General features: G+C 36.5%; 2 protein-coding genes across 2 annotated transcripts; both read right to left on the bottom strand.

Annotated features, from left to right (window-relative positions):
* Positions 1 to 9277: 9277 nt before the first annotated feature.
* LOC104238112 (uncharacterized protein At5g01610) lies at positions 9278 to 12723 on the bottom strand. Its single transcript, XM_009792391.2, has 3 exons — positions 12518 to 12723; positions 10264 to 10318; positions 9278 to 10105 (listed from the first exon to the last, which is right to left on the bottom strand). The coding sequence occupies exons 1-3, from the start codon at positions 12617 to 12619 to the stop codon at positions 9726 to 9728; spliced, it is 537 nt and encodes a 178-aa protein (XP_009790693.1). The 5' UTR covers positions 12620 to 12723; the 3' UTR covers positions 9278 to 9725.
* Positions 12724 to 15931: 3208 nt separating this feature from the next.
* On the bottom strand, positions 15932 to 19263 carry LOC104238111 (xylan glycosyltransferase MUCI21). The gene is made up of 2 exons (XM_009792390.2): positions 19048 to 19263; positions 15932 to 17145 (listed from the first exon to the last, which is right to left on the bottom strand). The coding sequence occupies exons 1-2, from the start codon at positions 19217 to 19219 to the stop codon at positions 15932 to 15934; spliced, it is 1386 nt and encodes a 461-aa protein (XP_009790692.1). The 5' UTR covers positions 19220 to 19263.
* Positions 19264 to 19832: the final 569 nt, after the last annotated feature.

A 19832-nucleotide genomic window follows, 5' to 3' on the forward strand; every position in this document is an offset into this window, starting at 1 on the left:
TTCTTAGAGACCAATAAATAGAAAATCATAGTCGCTTTAGGATATCCTTGAATAAAAAGGAGATGAGCCTCGCCGAATAAAAAATATAAAGTTGCGGGGCCCTCAATAAATATTTGTTTTAAAATACTTAGACTTAGGGACGGGTCATTTGGCGAATTTCACGAACTTCCCCAAAAGATAATAACACGCTAGTCGCTTTAGGCACGTATTTAATAAATGTTACCTTCTTAAACTCGGGTGCGCATTTATGTGACCCAAACCAAATCTCAACGAAGTCGAAATAGGCCGATAATCACGGGTACATTGATTGTGACGTGGTTCGAGACGCATTTCCATGACGTTGCAATTCTTTTTTTAAAATAATGAAGGAGACGAGCCTCGACAAATGAAATACATAAGCTGCGGGGCCCTCTATAAGTGTTAGTAAAATTTCTTAGACTTAAGGATGAGCCGTTTAGCAAAAGTTCACGACCTTCCCCAAAATGATGATACGCTAGTCGCTTTAGGCGCGCCTTTAATAATTTACTTTCTTAAACTCGGGTGCACATTTATGTGACCCAAATCCAAATCTCAACGGAGTCGAAATGTGTCGATAACCACAGGTACATTGATGTGACGTGGTTCGAGGTACGTTTTCACAACGTTGCAATTCTCTGTTAAAATAATAATGATAATAATAAAAGCGATTAAAATTTAAAATTGGCACATAATTTCATAATTGTATAAAAATCAGATAATTAAGCCGAATATGACAGTTGAGCGACCGTGTTAGAACCACGGAACTCGGAAATGCCTAACACCTTCTCCCAGGTTAACAGAATTCCTTACTCAGATTTCTGGTTCGCGGACTATAATATAGAGTCAATCTTTTCCTCGATTCGAGATTCAACCGGTGACTTGGGACACCATAAATCTCCCGAGTGGCGACTATGAATCTTTAAATAAAATCCCATTTTCGATTGTCCTTTAATTGGAAAAACTCCCTTTTACGCCCCTTTGCGGGGTGTAGCTGAAAAAGGAGGTGTGACAGTGCAATCACCAATGGTTGCGTAGGCTGTTTCCCCAAGACGATCTCAAATGGACTCATCTCTGTTGCTGAAGACTTGTGCAAATTAAAGGAGAATTGTGCACAATCTAGCAAATCTATCCAGTTGTGTTGACTCGCAGTCACAAAGTGCCTCAAGTATTCTTCCAATATATGGTTAGTCCTTTCAGTTTGACCATCAGTTTGGGGATGGTTTGCCATTGAAAACTTCAAGTTTGTACCCATCAAGTTGAACAGATAGGTCCAAAACCGGCCTGTAAACCGTGCATCCCTGTCACTAATGACATCCTTCGGCATTCCGAAGTATTTAACCACATTTTTAAAGAATAATTCAGCCGCAACTTTTGAAGGACATTCTGTTGGGGCAGCAATAAAAACAGCGTACTTAGAAAATCTATCAACCACAACCATGATTGACGAAAATCCATTGACCTTTGGGAATCCACTGATAAAGTCCATCGAAACAGATTGTCATGGTTCTTCTAGGATGGGCAGAGGTTGTAGTAATCCTGCCTCCTTCTTCCGCTCAATTTTGTCAAGCTGACACACAAGACAGCTCTTCACGTAGTCTTCCACATCATGTTCCATCTTGGGCCAAAAATAATATCGGAACAGTAGGGCCATCGTTCTTTCAATTCCTGGATGCCCTGCCCATAGGGTATCATGAGTTTCTCTCAGCAGTTCACGACGTATCCCATCGCTAAATGGTACTACGATTCTCCCCCCTTTGAAATAGAGTAGATCGTCCTCGATCCAGTACCTCCTTATTGTCCCTTCCTTCACATGATTCATTATTTTTATGTACAATGGATCATTAACAGCACATGACTTGATCTTATCAAGAAAATTAGATTCAAGTCGTGTAACAGAATAAACAGCAGCAAACACCTCCTTCCGGCTTAATGCATCAGCAAAATCGCTCAATATTGGAGCGATACAGTCCGGCACCACAATCCTCTTGTCAGGCTTCACTTCGACCATCACAGCAAGGAAAGTCTCCTCTCCTCTTCTCAGGCCCTTTTCCACCGTCGCGGCAGATACCAATGAAACCTTTCCATGCGCTTCTTCCCTCTCATAAGGATGAACGGCTTTCACAAAGCCAGGAGCCATTTCATGCATAATCATTACTCCGTCCAAGTGAGGCATTGGAACAAAGCAATTCTTTTTCATAAAGTCGATTCCAAGGATCACCTCAAAGTCTTCCAGTGGAATCACCATCAAATCAACTTTCCATTTCCAGTTTCCAACTGACATAGGGACTCGTAAGCCATACCCACAATGGTTTGGGCTTTCGCATTCATTGTCTCTATGTAAGAGGGACTCTTTGTCACAACCAATCCGTACTTCTGCACCAACTTTGCTGAGATAAAGGTGTGAGTAGCTCCAGTATCTACCATTGCTATCACACTTAGATCCCCGATTTTCATTTCTATGTGCATCAATAAAGAATGAGGGTCATTTCCGTTGCTTGTAGTACTAAGCAACGCAATGACATTCAACAATTTCAAAGGGTTCACTAAGGCAGCAACTTCTCTACCTTCTCCCTCCCGATCATTTTCCGCTCCAAGCAGGTTATTGACTCGTTCACGGTTTGGGTAATTTTGGCAAGGTTAGATCCTCCGCAAGTCCAGCAACCATCGCCCTTTTTGTTGGTGTTGCCTTTGTTTCTTGCGAACCCACCAGTCACTGCCTTCCCCTTTTCCACAAATTATTTTCGTGCTTCTTTCTTCCAATCCCCTTTATTCTCTACCCTTTTCTTAGGTTTTGAAGTAGAGGGTTCTTCAGAAAGACTTCGGGTATTGCGGTAATCTACCAACGAGTCCGCTGCAGCAATCGCACTTGGGAGGTCCTTCACATTCTGCCTCCTAAGTTCATTCTGCGCCCATGCTTGCATTCCAGAAATGAAATTATGTAATTTGTCCTCTTCTGACATATTTTGAATATTCAACATTAAAGAAGTGAACACCTTAATATAATCACGAACTGTTTCGGTTTGACGTAGGCGTTTCAAGCGATCCCTAGCAAGCCAAGATGCGTTGCTAGGTAAGAACTGGTCCTTCATTTCCTTCCGGAGTTTCTCCCATGTATCAATTTTGGGCCTGCCCGCACTTTGATCATCAGACATGCGAGTTCTCCACCATAGTTTAGCATCTCCCGTGAGGTACATGCTTGTAATGGTCACTTTATCCCCGTTTGGGATCTTGCCAGCAATAAAGTATTGCTCCATATCCCATAGAAAATTCTCTAGTTCTTTTGCACTACGCGCTCCACCAAACGCCTTTGGTTCCAGGATCTTAACTTTGGAACGTTCCTCACCGCCTCGGACAGGATTAGCCAAAGCTCTTCTAAGGACAGTAATCTCCGCATTGAGATTTTCGTTCTCCTTCTTAAGATCTTCAACTTGTTCGTTTATGGCCTCACACGTTTGATGAATAGTTTCACGAAACTGATTCATCCCATCCTTTAGACGATGGATCTCAGTAATTAGATCATCCATGTCTAAAGGATCATCAGTCACACCCATCAGTGCTTCCAACCTTTGCACACGATTACGTAAGTCTGCATTGGATCCTCCAGCCATGATTACAAGCTAAGAGTAAGGCTCTGATACCAGTTGTTACAGGTCAATTTTTCGCAAATGACTCTATAAGGCAGCAACCTGACACTCAAGTTACTTCAGCCCTCTTTTCCCTCGCAATGTAATACTTAGGATTATTTCAGACTTTATGAAACGTAGGCAACACACACAATTATGGGTAAAAACCCAACCTTTACTATTCTCGCAGAATATACACAAAAGACTCTCTGTTGGATGGCTCACATATGATCTGATGCCCTTCCAACAAAATACTACACAAAATATATAGGGGCTGCTACTGGCAGATTTACAAAGGCTAGCTTACTAAGGCAAATACAAAAGGACAGCTTTTACAAGTGGGCCATATAAGCACTATAATTACTATCAGCACTTAGTCATGTTAGTGCAACACTCAGCCATCTTCAGTGGAGCACCCAGCCATGTTTTCTGGAGCACTCATCCCTCAATGGGGCCTTCCACGAAATGGCCATCATCAGCACTGCCCACTGTCACATGTCTTGCACACTTGTCTCACAGTTCTGCCCATACTTTGCCTTCAGTGCGAGAAGTGCCAAAGAACTGGAAAATTTCTTGTGGGATATGGAATAGTATTTCCAGGCTGCACGTGTACAAGACGATGAAAAGGTGACCATTACGCCTATGTATTTGGAAAATGATGCAAAGGTGTGGTGGCGTACACGAGTTGCAGAAGGGGAAAGTGTTGGACTTCCCAAGATCGGAACTTGGGAGATGTTGAAGAAGGAACTAAAATCTCAGTTCCTTCTAACTAATTCATCATGGATGGCGAGGGACGGACTGCGTCACTTGAAACAAGGTGGCACGGTTAGGGAGTATGTCAAGGAATTCTCATCCCTGATGCTAAATGTGGGTAATATGGCTGAGGAAGACAAGCTGCATTACTTCATGAGCGGATTAAAAAGATGGGCGCAACTAGAGTTGAGAAGGCAGAAAGTTCAAAGCCTCTCTACTGCTATTGTGGCGGCTGACGCTTTGGTTGACCTCAATTTGAGGCATGATCCTGTTGAATCTTCGCATTCAAAGTCTGATGCATGGAAGGAAAAGACGAGGGAATGGAAGAAAAATGGGAAAGGCCAAGCTCCCGATGACGAAAGGGGTGCCAAGAAGGGAAGGTAGACGGAGACTTCCTATGGCAAAGAAAGAAGCAGCAAATTCAATGGTTGTTTCACTTGTGGTGGACCGCATTTGAATAGGGACTGTCCGTTGCAAGCAAAGGTGAACGCTATGCTGGCTACCGAGAAGCAAAATCAAACGGCGGGGACAAATGCCATTGTGGCAGATGCTGAAGAAGCTAATGGGGCGGAGTTTGTCAACAACCCCTTGGGGCTTTTCAAATAGGACGGATCGACGAGGACGTCGATTTCAAAGGGTGCGGGTGGTTTGTTAGACCCCTAACTCTTAACAACGGACGAGGCACGGCTGTGGCAAGGATTTAGCGTGATGGCCTTGCTATATTGGCCTATGTGCGGACGAAACAATCATGCATGACAATGCGGAAGACATTGTCATGTGGGCTGACAGGAACAAGTATTGGCCGAGGTCTTTGGAACGACAAGATATGCTTGGCAAAGGCTTGAGAAGGCAGCAAGGACTAATTGGGGCGGCATGGCACGGCACACGCGCCAAAGTCAGTAAACTAATTGGGGCGGCATGGTACGACATGCGCACCAAAAATGGGCACGAGCATAACTGTTGAGAACAAGTATTGGCAAATGTCTTTGGAATGACAAGACATGACAAAGGCTTGAGAAAATAGTGTGGCAAGTGAAAGGCGGCATTGCAGAACATGCGCGCCAAGGTCGAGGATACGAGCACTTCGGGTTGTGGCAGTGTCAAATGCAGACGAGGCAAGGTAAAGCGTGGTCAAGGCAAGCTGAAGGGCAAAAACGTGGGCAAAGGTTGTGAACAAGTGTGCTGGATGTGTGCTGGAGTGTGCCAGTGCATGGGCAAAGTGTGTTGGGCACTTGCTGAAGCTGGTAGTGCTGGAATGGGCCCGCTAAGTGGAAAGCTGATGCTGGAGAGGGCCATTTCGTGGATAGAGCTCCAGAAAACAGGGCATAATGCTTTCAGTCATTATTATTTTGTGCTGTTTGTTTATAGCTATTGTAATTGCCCCTTTGTAAAGCTGGTCCCCCATGTAAAATTCCCCTTGTAATATGCTATGTGACAGATACTGCTAGACAACAAGTGTCCATGTGCTGTCAAGTGTCAAAGGCAGCCTATGTGCTATAAATAGATGCCTTTGGCCTTAGTCAGAAGTATCCAGAGATGGGTCAGATATCTTGAGAGAGATATAGGGTAGAAACAAGAAAGAAACGGGAGGGTTTCTGAGTGTTTCAAACGGGGGCTAAGATTGGGCATTGGGCAGATCTTAGTGGATCCAGATATAGGATCGAAACAAGAAAGAAACGAGAGGCTTTCTAAGTGTTTCAAACGGGGGCTAAGATTGGGCATTGGGCAGATCTTAGTGGATCCAGATATAGGATCGAAATAAGAAAGAAACGGGAGGGTTTCTGAGTGTTTCAAACGGGGGCTAAGATTGGGCATTGGGCAGATCTTAGTGTGGCATAAGAGCGACTTGTGTTCTTTGCCAAAGTGGGGTTGTGATCGGATTGTGATCATAGTCAGATTCCTTATATTATACTGTAAATAATATAAAGGTTGGGATTTTCCCGTATTTGATTGTCTCTTTGCAATTGCTGTCAAAGTCGTCTAAGTAAAAGCTTGCTGAGAATTTAGCAAGGTGTTGGATAGGCTGAAGACCAAGTTGGGGCGGAACTTGGATGCCGCTAGGCTTCTTATTAAATTTGACTTTGGGCCACTAGTTTTATTGAGGCCCATGGGATGAATCGCACCGGAATATACAAGTTCTGCAACATTCATTTTCTTGGTGACTACGGCTGACATTTTTGGCATGACTCTACCTCAATGGATTTAGAGACGGTAGGTATCCAAAGTAAGAAGGAATCACCTTACAGTATCAGCATCTTTCAATGGCATAAAAAGACATCCGAAACATTCCATTCTAAAAAAAGAAAGATTTCCTAATTTTAACAATTTAAGTTTGCGAATTGCTCAACTTTCACTTTCCATATAGTGGAACTAATGGTAACTCCTAGTCGGTTGAGTACTTCAAGATTTGAAAGTGTCGTGACTTCATTAAAATCTATGCGAAAAATAAACAATACTATCAATTTCTTGAGGTCTAGTGATTAATTGAGGTTAATGTAGGACCAAAAGAAATTTGAAGCATTGTAAGATTGTTAAATGCTAGAAACGAGCCATCAATAATTTTTGGACATTTATTATTTTTGCTAAGATGTTATAAGCATCATCCACATAACACTTTCTGAGGAAGTAGTTTGCAAATAATGAGTCCACTACTTAAATGATCACTCAACTATCTCAAATTATCAGCTAAAGTCATTTTTCTTTCGTTTGTAACAATAAAGTCACTTAACTATGCCTATAGCATTAAGAAGGTCACTCAACTAGATTTTTCAAATTTTGGGTTACCAAATACCTATTTTACCCTCTTAATTATAAACATTTATCTTTTTATTAAAAATTTTAATATTATGATTGTTTTTTAATTTATATTATGGACTTACCTATAAAATAAATAAATTTTATTTATAAATTAAAAAAATAAAAAGTATTTAAGCATATATAATGCTGGAATAACAAAATAATGAGAATAGTAAAAAAATTAATTAGAATAATTTGTTTGTAATAATAATTTTATTATTAACAACAAAAATTCAAAAAATTTATTTACACAATTGAGAGTGAAAGAAAATAAAAGTTGTAAAATATATATTCCATGCACATAATATAAAAATAATTATTAAATAAATGTATTTTTATAATAACGTATCTTTGCAGTCCGAGAAACAAGATATCTGGAAAGGGTTAATTCTTGAGGGAAAGAATCAATGAGGGCGAATTAAATATCTAACACCCTTAGAAACTTGAACCTTAATTGTATGATGTATGATCTATTGAGGAGAATGCAATTTTTCTAGATTCCCTAAATTGGAAAGATTTCATGTACGAAAAAAGCAGGCATGGAACATTATACTTTGGAGGGAAAACATGAAAAAGATCCTATAGTTATTAGAGGAGAAATTGATATAATCATAGTACGTTCAAGATGATCAATTGATTCAAGAAAAATGTGAAGCAATAGGTCATGCAGCGACATTTTTATTCTTACTATCATAATTCCTTTTAGCAACCATCACTCAACAAGATTCAAAAATATTTTTTGAATTTGCATGTATAAATAAGTGTCTTAAATAAAAAGAATATGGGAATTGGGTTTTCCGTTAGGGTTGAGGGCAAATTTTAAAACTTTACTAAGGGAATTGGGGTTTTTCGTTGGGTTGAAGGCAAATTTTAAAACTTTACTAACAATAGGGGTAATTTTATCCTCATAGTATAACAGAAGTTAAATATAAATAATATTTAAAAGTAGAAAGATAAATTTGATCCTTTTCCATTTAAAAATACATAGGAGTAATTACTTTTACTCAAAGCATAGATATATATATAGGCTAATTTCATTTTATACAAATGTGTTAGATTACTTCAAATAAATCAACATCTGATATAAAATACTTACTCGGACGTGGTGCATAAACCAAACTATATAAATTTATATGATCAACTATATTAAGGTGATAATATATATTAATTAATTGTAACTAAGTGATAAATCTTATATATAAAACACATCAGCACTAATTCTTTAGGTGTCTGCACCGAGTGCATGTAAGTATCAGATTGAGTTGAGTGCATGTAAATATCTAACCTGAAATTAATTCACTAAAGAATGCTAAAGAATAAGGGCTTGTTGGTACAATGGACAAGACATAATTAATCCCGGAATTAAATTTGAGATAAATTTATTACAAGTTTGGTTGGGATAAAATCGTGGCATATCTAATCCTGAAATTTGTTATCTCGGGATTGTAGTGTTATTTTTATTCCAGCGAGAGGGTGAGAAAATAATCCTGGGATACCTAATCCCAAAATAATTAATCCTGGGATAACTTGCTTCCCAACAAAACTGCCCTCTTCTCCCATGCTGAGTCACAGGCAGCGCCTCGGAAAACACGAACAAGCCACATGCAGGGAAACCCTCTAAGGGATCGTTTGGTACGAGGAGTAAGGAATAATTAATCCCGGAATTAAATTTGAAATGAGTTTATCCCACACTTAGTTGGATAAAATCGAGGTATAGCTAATTCCGGGATTATAATGTTTTTTTTATACCCATGGGAGGGTGAGATAACTGATCCTGAGTTACTAATCCCGGGATAATTAATCATAGGATAACTTGTTTCCCAACCAAACGACTCCTAACCGTACAAACTTGTTGAACAGCACTTTGATTGAGGTTTTTCAGTAGGCTGTCCCTCAACAACAACAACAACAACAACAACAACAACAACAACAACATGCCAGTATAATCCCACAAGTGAGGTCTGGGGAGGGTAGTATGTACGCAGACCTTACCCCTACCCCGAGGGGCAGAGAGGCTATTTCCAGGAGACCCTCAGCTCAAGAAAGCACCAAGTGATGATATATTAATACTATTGATAGACTCATAATATAATAACATAAAATACATAACATACATAAAAGAAATTAAAATAGCAACAACTGTCCCTCAAAAGACAATTATAGAGAACCATCTTAGGAATTAGTCCAACAACTCAACAAAACTCCCCTAACATGACCAACTGAATAATTTTCTTCAAATATAAGCCATAAATAGCATTTCAAAGTTCTATTAGCAATTCCAGAAAAATATAATAGACCTCTAGCCATACAGCTGCAATTACAATTTAGTTGAGTACACTAAATTGCTATAAAACATTTTGCATTTTGCATTTTCCATGTTTGATGACTTGTAACATGTTTCAATATATGCCTTTCCGGAAGTGTTTCTTGGAGCAATTCTGCTACACGAGAAGTGAGCAAGAAACCATCAAAACATAAGCCTACTCAAAAATCTTTGATTGTTGAGGATTCATTCTTGTATGACTAATCCAACTCTCAAAACTCTTTAACTCTAATTGCGTCGCGAGGAATGTCATAAGTGTCCCTTGGCCTTGATTTCTTTACACCTGCAGTAAACCAAACCTTCTCTGACCTGTAGCCTTCAACAGACACATTTGTGATCTTCACCCATACTAAGACTTTGGTCTTCATTCCTTCTATGCCAATAATCTTGTCTCTTAGTAAAATGCATTTTACCCTCGTAGCGTACCTAATCACAGAGCCATCCTTGAAGGTGATCTCACATGGTGAGGGAAGGTAAACGGTCAGCTTTGATTTGGAGTCGTCTAATTCAAAACTAGTTACGTTCTGGGGAAAAAGGCCTGTTGGGAGGTTGTGTTCTCGTAGAAGATCTGGCAAACTCTTCATAGGCGTTCCTAATCACGGGAAAAGAATTTTTAATAAGAGTGCATTTTTCTGTTAACATCTACTATGTACTTGCACAAACAATATGTCCATAAAAAAAACTATGATACTCAGATAAGCGATATGATACTCGGATAAGTGACTACAAGACTGTAAAATGAATATGCACCTTTTAACTTGTTAAAGATCCACTTCGCCTTCTCTTCAACAGTACTTGAGATGCTCTGCAACAATAAATTGATCATTGAGTTAAGTGCACTTTGTGAAGTTAAAAGAGATCGAGGTTTTGAGTTCAATGTTAGGACAATCAGATGACAGTACAATCTCCTTTTGATGATACAAGCAAGAGTATTAATTGATGGCTGATAGAAAAGATGAAATCCAAAGAAAACAATTGAGAATCTGATTCTGGTTTTAGCATGTCAACTGCATAGATTATTCTTTCAAATGCAATGCCTACATCTACACTCAGCTAAGACGGGCAGATATGAAAGGAAAAGACCACCTAAAAAGGAAGTGTCTTCACATTTTACCTAAGCTGGTAGCCTAACAAATATGAGCATATATTAGAGACCCTGAGATTGTTGATCTTTCTTATTTCCTATTAGGAATTTTCCGCAATAAGCCTAATAATTATTATAGTTCTACATTTTGAGGATAAGTGCTTAAAAGCTAAGTTGCTTGGACTTAAGTGCAGGTGTAATACGGCTGCGGATCTAGAGGTCGGATCCTTCATGATCTAAATTTTAAGATCGGGGGGGGGAGGACGGATCTAGGTATGGATCTGAGCGTGCGGGATTCGACTAAAAATAATTCAAATATCTAAAAATAAAGTTGTAAAATATATGTAAATTATGAGATATTATGTTGAAAACCTACAAGGTACTCTGAGAAAGAAAAACATATTGATCAAGAGGAGAATCCAAGAAGGAGATAAAAGGAAAAGGAGTGACACGGAAATTTCTATATACAAGGTATTCCATTTTCTTCAATTTCAACCTAACTTTTTGTTTTGACTTCAAAAATCATTATATCTGTACCGAATTTCTCTATCTATTTTGGTTAAAGTACCGAAAATCGATTGAACATATCTGATATAGATCCCCCAACCACATCGTGTTGACGACGACACGGGCTGAAAGTGAAGAGTTCGAGCAACTAAGCTTAAAAGCACGATTACCTTCTTTACCATCCTAAAGCATAAGAACAAACTGAAAGTAACTACTTTAACAACGAGAACAATTATGCCTCAGTCCCTAACAAGTTAGGGTCGGCTATTGACGATGTTTCTCCATATAAATGTGACTAATATACAATCCAAAAATCAAAGAAGGCATAACTGCAAGGAGCTAGCAGAAGATAATTAAGGCCGCCTCGTCCAATAAAATTACCACAAACCTAACTTTAAGTACCTTCCTTTTTCACTTGTATTTCTTGATAAAACTTCAAATACAAACTTTCTTTGTTTAAAAAACATTTAATACAAAATAAGCAAATTGCGGATGAAGAGTGCAATTAGATCCATCAAAGGGTTAAGTGACAAAATTTCTGGCAGTTGGTGCATAAAATGGCTAAATGCAAAACTTGTATAAACATTAAACTATCTACGAACAAAAAGGGAACTGAAGTTAGAACTCTAAGATGGAGCATCTCATCTTTAGTTATAAATTAACGTTAAAATAGCACAGTCTAGCCAGTTTTCGGACTGGTCATTCAAAAATAGTCGGCGTTTACCAAATCAATAAAAAATACCCACTATTATGCTGCAACAGAGACCGATCCAGCATAATATACCGGAGTTCGGTGCGCATATTATGCTGGACCGGTATACTTTGCTGGCTCAAGTATAATATACTGGAGACAGGAGCACCGGTGCTCCAAACTCCAGTATATTATGCTGGACCGGTATATTATACTGGAACTCCGGTATATTCCAGTATATTATGCTGGAGTATTTTTTCGGATTTTGAACAATGTTTTCGTTCAGATTTATCTTTACATGAAAAATGGCTAAATTGCGATTACTTTTGAAACTGTGGCTATTTTTGAATGACCACTTGTAAATCTGCCTATTTTTGAATTTCTCCCTAAATTAACTCATCAAATTTAATTTCTCAATTGTAGCATAAAAATGGCTAAATGCAAAAAGTTGTAGTATAAACATTCTCAACTTGATGCATTAGAATTTCTCAATTTAATTAAAATTTCCCAATTTAGCAAGTAGCCAACCAACACTCAAGAACATAAGGGGGGCAAAGAATTAAATGTTCAATTAAAAAATGAGCAAAGGGGGTTCAGTGAATACAATTAAAGAATCAAAATACCAAATCAAGAATGTCCCAGATGAAGTAATAACAACCAAAATCAAGAAAAGGTGAAATCTTGGTTTTAAAAAAAAAATTGAAGAAATGGGGGAAACATACATTGATATCTCCAGAGATATTGTTAAATTCTTCTTTAGCTTTCTTGGTTAACCAAAAGCTTCCAACTTTAATGCTCCCAACTTTAGTTAAAGCTTTCTCCATTGTTAGAAAAACTCCTCTTTTTGCTGTTTTGCTCCTTCAACAGAGCTGAGCTTAGTGAAGAGTGTGTAAATGAGACAAATATAATGTGGTGTGCAGCTGTGCTTGAAATCGGCGTTCACTTTGTCCAATAAAGTACCATAAGTGAAAACGAAATTTAGCATGTGTTACCCCTGAAGTTTTAGTATTGAGCACTTTAACCCTCTTAGTTTTTCATAGTGTTTTGGAACTGGAGGTGGTGGAGAAAAAGTGGACAGAAGAAGAAAAAGGAACCCTTTTGTATCCTTCTTTTATGTTTTGTTCTATGCTTACCATCCTAAATGCTTCCCTTCATTTTACATAACGCGTTTGATACTTTAATTGAATACGAAATTTAAAACAAATAAAAAAACTATAGTTTAAGAGCATGTCATAAAAAATAAAAAGATAATTTAAAATTAAACTTTATGATCTTAAACATATGACTACATCCTTATAATATATGAGCATGTTATGAAGGGATATTATCGATAGGTTAGACATATTGAATTTCAAACTTATCAATTAGAGTTTGAAGAAACAAAAATTTTAATAATTTTCAATGAACATAGCAAACAAATAAAATCTGATATCTTATAGTATTCCAAATGACTCCAAAAATAGCCACTCTAATAAAGAGGCAGCTCCAAAATAGATCTCAAATCTAAATGAAAAAAAAAAAAAAAAAATGAAGAAGAGGATATGTAAAGTTTGAGAATGAACGCACATCGGCTAAATTTAACAATAACTTTAATATATTTTTTTTTCTCATAATCGTGGTGTTCGGGCCATCTTGCGTGTATCTCAATTAATTTCACGGGATACACCCCACCTAGAGAGGTGAAAAGAAATCACCTAATATTTTAACTTTTGCGAATTTGAACCTAGAATATTATTGACCATTAGGCCACACCTTTATGCGCAACAATAACTTTTTTTATATTATGAAATGCTTTTAAGAATACGAAGTTTGTGTACAATATTCATATCATCTATGTCACGACGACAAAAACTATTGAATTCTTCTGTTTGTTTTGGGATCGGGAATTGGTTTTTGGCGATAATTGAAAAACGAAGGCATAAAAAAATTGGTTCAAAATATAAGATCTTAATTTCTCTTTTCATTTATTTCTATTTTCTCCTTTTACTTTACCTTTATGGTCCGAACTCAGCAAAATCTCAAAAAGCAAATAGAAAAAACGAGAACGACTCTAACGGTGCATGTGATTTTAAGATGAAAGGGGGAGAAAAAAGAATTTGTTTTTATACATTAGAATAGATGCATATTAAAAAGGAGTTTAAGTTACATATATTGTCAGTATAATTTTTTTATTTTATTAAGTTATTCAAATGATATCTACAGGTGAGTTCCCCTAAATATAGAATCTATAAGGAAAAATGACATTGTATAGCCGCTGTAAAAAATAATAGCTGAAAAATGTATATATTTTGTATATATATACATTTTGTATGTTATGTTATATACAAAAATTATATAAATTTTATACATTTTTTCGGCTAATAAATATAAATAATTTATGGCGCGGGCTAAAAGTAATAATATTCTAATTATAATCTTGGAAATAAAATAAGTATATGGTACTGCTACACGTAAAAGATGATATGATGGTATAGAAATTTTTTAAAGTGGTAAAGTATATGACAACTCTTTAAAATATTGGAGTATCTATATATCGCAAAAGGTGCAACGCACTAACAAAGGGCATCTATGCTTCAATCATCTTTCACATTATTTTCTCATCTATAGGCTATGGTGATGGAGGTATACAAGTTGTGACAGTGGATGCAATCACATTCACTGTCTTTTTTCTTTAAAAGATTTATATAATAGCATAATTGAAAATTATATGTTTAGCTACCAACGACAACGAGAGTTATGGTTGGATGAATAGGATCCCTCCGTCTTTAATTAAATATTTCGAGTTTGAACTTAAAAATTAAAAAAAATTGGTATGAAGTATTTTCTTTTTTGATGAGCCTAACGCAATGCAAATCCAAAATCAAATGAGAAATATAACAAAATAAAAAAGAAGAAGAAAACAACTGAGTCTGCTTGCTTTTGCCTTTTTGCCTTGTCTTCACTTTTTTTTTGGATTGAATTGTCTGTTCAAGCACATGGGAACAGTTATTTAACAGAGCTTCATATTAAATGACTGATGTAGTGCAACTTTGTTTCTTTAGACAAAAGCATCCATAATCTCCTACCATTAATTTAATTCCAAATTTTGTAAACACAGACACAGACCTAGCAGTTAGTCATGTTAGGATCGAAAAAGTCATGTGTCATACGGAAGCTAGCAAAGCAAACTTTGAACGCCGATAAGTCCGACAACCAAAGAGAAATCTACTAAAAGAGGCACAAACATTTAATGTGGTTCGGTCAATTGACCTACGTCCACGGCAGAGATGAGCAATTCACTATATAAAAGAGAGTACAAAATATCGAGAAAATCGCCTCATAAAGAGGCAAACACAAGTGACACATTAAGACTTATCCCGTAAAGTTCTCCCCCTAAACACGACTCTCAAACCTCATATGGCTACATTGTGGATGCTGCTGAATGAGAATGACGAATCTTCAATTTATAGAAGTCCAAACCTTTTCCTACAAGAAAAAGGACTAGCCAAACATGAAAAAATTATAATTTTCTTTTACAAAAAGGAAAACACCTAACAATTATGCCCACTGTGTCCTCCTTTCTTATTTCTGGTATTTGTATTGGGGAGCTGATTAATTTGCAGCGTAAGACTCATTAAAAATGAAACTGTGGAATTTTTTCAATGTTAGAACTTTGAAATTTTTGATTAAAGATAAAGAGATCGTATCCTTTCACAACTCTCGGTGGTCCACTATGTCTTTTGCAGTGTTGAAATCGCACATGAACGAACAATGGTCCAGAAGAGAAGTCAAATTTGGTGGTCTAAGAAAAGAGTTGAAATAAAGTATGGTTAAAAGTGTAAAAGTGAACCCAATCTTTCGTTAAGGATAATAGTATCTTTATAATATTTAGGTTTAAATCGTCGAAAAGCCATCTTGGTGACCCTCAAAATTAAAACCTTTAACACTTGTTTTTCTTTCATGAAAAAATGTTGAAAGTCAAAACAAATTAACTTTTATAGGGTAAAAATTCATTATTTTGTGGGTAGGGAGTAATCGATAAATTATTTTATACTTGCAAGAATGTGTAAAAGAAAAAGGGGAAATAGAGAGGGGAAACAACCTTATTATATTATCAAACAAAATATACAAATTTAAAAGCAGTATCCATTTAATTACTAACCATTAACAGCCATAAATGCTTTTGCTTTTTTGTATGCTATTTCCAAATATATTCTAAAGCGATTTAAATCCAACTTTATATTTTGTTCTCTAAGATAAATATCCATAATCTCCTTAGACCAACCTTTTTCTTGAAGAGCTTTTGGATTTTTAAGCACCAAACTATCTTCTTTTGCAAATTTGGCCACTAAACTGCTTTCTTCAATTCCAATTTTGTATTCCTCATAAACCAACTTCATATCTCTAGCAATTTTCCCAAAACAAAGATCTGAAACTCCTTCTGCACCTATTGGAATAATTTGAATGAATATTGAACCAGGACGTAGAAATAATGCATGTGTTAGTGCTGCTCCATGCACTCCAATCATTGCATGGCTTGAGTGTATCAATCCAAATGATTCATGCAATGATGTGTTTTTTCTCGGCTCGAACAAAATCACCTCGAAACCAATCTGTTCCGCGACCAATTTTACTTCGTTCTGGTTCAGGATCAAGCGTCCAACACTTTCGTTACGACTTGCCAGCACGAGTCGAGGTCGAGGTCGAGGTCGAGACTGAAATTGAGACAGAGTTCGTACAGACTTACGATCGGCGCCATATGTGGTAGCTAGAAATTTATGAAAATCTATTAGGGTTTTTGAGGTTGGTGTTAAATTTTGGTCTATGGTCATGAAACCATGTGACATTAGGCCAAAGGTAGCTTTAGGAAAACAATGTGTGACATTTTCCTTGTCAAGATTAATGATTGGGTGTTTGCTAAAGCTTTGTAATAAATCCTTGTACTTTTGGACCCACCAATCTTCTAATTTTGAGATTACAAAGATGAAATCTTGATTAGGAAACAAAGAATTAACGGTGATGAAGAGTGGAAGGAATCCATCATTTATGTCATGGAAAAAATTTCCAGTGTACCCTCCCACACTGAATACAAGTGCTTGGGCTTTGTGTTGGATCAAACATGTTGGGCTTAATGGGCCTGTAGTTAGAGTGATTTCCTTGATTCGGCCCATTGTGAAATTCTCCCATTTTCTTGGGTAGGGCCTAATTTTTTCAAGTATGAAGTTTGTCCCATTCTTATTGGTTGTATCCATATCATAGAAAGTTGACTCAAATGGGTCAAAAATTGTTGACCCGTTGATTGAGCAAATATCATAGAAATAATGAGACCTGTCGCAGCTGATTATTGCCTTGGATTTTTGTACTGAAGAACCTTTGAAATTAAAAACCAAAACCAAAGAAAGATTGTCAAAAACTTTACATGTTATATAGTAACAACAACCCAGTATAATCTTACAAGTGGGATTTGGGGAGGATAGTGTGTACGCAGACCTTACCCTTACCCTGAGGATAGAGAAGTTGTTTTCGATAGACCCTTGGCTAAGACCCTTTCTTTAAGAAAAACAAAGAGTTGGAGAGAGAGAAAAGAAAAAACTATTGACAAATTCTTTTGTTAAGGCTTACTTTTAACGAAATAAGTCTTGAAAAGATGATAACTGTTTTCAAAATAATAAACGAAAAAATATATCTTTTTTGTATGTTATATACAAAAATCATACAAATTTTATACACTTTTTCGGCTACTAAATGTAAATAGTTTTTTATGCGGGCTAAAAGTGATAATATTTCATAAGTCTCTGTACTTCTATACTAGTCCTTTTTTGCATTTTATTAGTACGTAATAATACCTTGAATACGTAATTCCTTTTAGACTTAGTTCATCCCTTCTTATAACAGTTTATTAATACAGTACTAATAAAAAATAAAAAAATTAGACTAGTATAAAAGTACCAAAGCGCTACTCTTTGGTCCAACTTTAAAAAGGCAAAATCAGATGCAATGCTCTCTAATAAGCCCCAAGATTCTATTTAATAATTTGCTACTATTTTTTTCCCTGCTGCAACCTAGTGTATAATATAAATTAATTAAAGTACATTGATTATATATAAATTCTTTGCGTCGTCAATACATAGAAGTCTCTAGCCTCTCAAGTCTCAATTTATGGAGGAAAAAATGAGAATGTTTCACCTTTATCATATATCATTTTGAGTTCGGGCTTTAAGAATGAAGATATCTTTTATAAGAGTGTATCCATTTCAATGGTCTTACACGATGCAAATTTAAATTAGTCAAATTAGAGGTAGTGAATACCTAAGGGCCCGAAGGAAAAAAAAAAAGAAATTAAAATAAACAGGAAAAGGTAGAGTTAATTTTCTGTAACGGATGCGTGAGAGAGAGGTCGGTGGGAGATTGCAGCAATCGCGGAAAGTAAGAATTGTTGGGATGTGAGCAAATAGACACATTACTAAAGTCTTTCTTCACTCATTTTTAAGACAATTCAAACAAGGAGTATAATTTGCAGCAAACCATGCAGCATTGAACTTAGATGCAGATCCAAAATTTAAAGGTGTCGGAGCACATGAGTGCACTGCATGTGCACTCATCGACTTTTGATCTTAAGAGTTTCAAGTAAAATATATGACTGTTTTTAACATATATCTAGAATATTGTCGAGGTTAACGGGGTCCGATGATCCATCTAATCCAGCCATAGGTCCGAACGTGCAAGTAAAGGGCAGCTCGGTGCACTAAGCTCTCGCTATACGCGGGGTATAGAGAAGGGCCGGATCACATGGGTCTATTGTAGTCTTACCCTACATTTCTGCAAGAGGATGTTTCCACGGCTAGAACCCGTGACCTCATGGTCACATGGCAGCAACTTTACCAGTTACGCCAAGGTTCCCTTTCCGAACATGCAAGTAAAATCCTAAAATAACTTAGAAACTGTAAAATAAACATTAAACTTGAGGAACTCATGAATATACTCCGTAAATTAGGATTAGCTGCACGTTTCTCTCAGCTTTTCCAACAAATATCAACGATTTCTAAAATGTTTTAAATTAAAAATATATTCTAACGGTAAAAAAATTTATACTATGATCTATGTTGTTTAACTTGTGATATATAGGTCATTATCGTTTTCACCAAGTTACCAATTATTTCACATGGTACCTTATATAAGTAACATGTTTGTGTAAATATTTTTTATAGCGTTAATGTATATACACAAACTTGAACACTTTGAAAAAATGAGAAAGATAAGCAAGCATATGTACCTCCATGGTTATGACTGATTGTACGAGGGGTTGAGTTAACAAAAGAATGAAGTCTAGAGAGGAAGAAAAGTTGATTTTGCCCCACCATTATAATCATTAAGACAAAGAGCATGAGTCCGAGAAACGCCATTGTTGGCTTTGAAGCTCTTTTCTTCACCACATTAATCTTCATTACTGCTCTGGGAAGGAAAATGTAGGGGATTTTACTTGTTTTTTTTTTTTTTGAAGAAGAAGAATAAGAAGAGGAGGAGATGACAAGAGAGAAAATTGTTCTAATTTGAGCTACATATATAGTAAAAGGTCTTTTGTCACATCTGTTAAAGAAAATATATAAAAAGAAAAAGGAAAGCATATGGTCATACTTTGAATAGGTTGAGTTGTACATCACTTGGAAAAACGAGGTACAAAAATTGGGACTTTTGTGGTAGAATGGAAGAGAAATTAATGGAGAAACACATGGAAGAAAATCTGGATATATCACTTTCAAGTTGTTGACAAAACTCAAATAAATACATGGTGTGCAACTTCCCAAAGCTCAAATATATTTTGGCATCATTCACGTCAATATTCATATATAGGTTAGATTTCCATGAATGGATTTATTTAATTTCTTGTTTCTTTTGTTCCTGTTTTTAATTGTTTCTTCTAATTTGTCGATCTAAGGAGCGCAATTTTCAACAAGAATGTAGATAATTTTCTCAACGTCATAATTTATACTTATATTTTTTTTTAAAAAGACAGCATGGTGCACAAAGCATTCCGAATGAACGTATCCGGGGAAAGGC

This window comes from Nicotiana sylvestris, chromosome 10 (assembly GCF_000393655.2).
Source record: "Nicotiana sylvestris chromosome 10, ASM39365v2, whole genome shotgun sequence".
In the NCBI taxonomy this organism is placed as follows: Eukaryota; Viridiplantae; Streptophyta; class Magnoliopsida; order Solanales; family Solanaceae; genus Nicotiana; species Nicotiana sylvestris.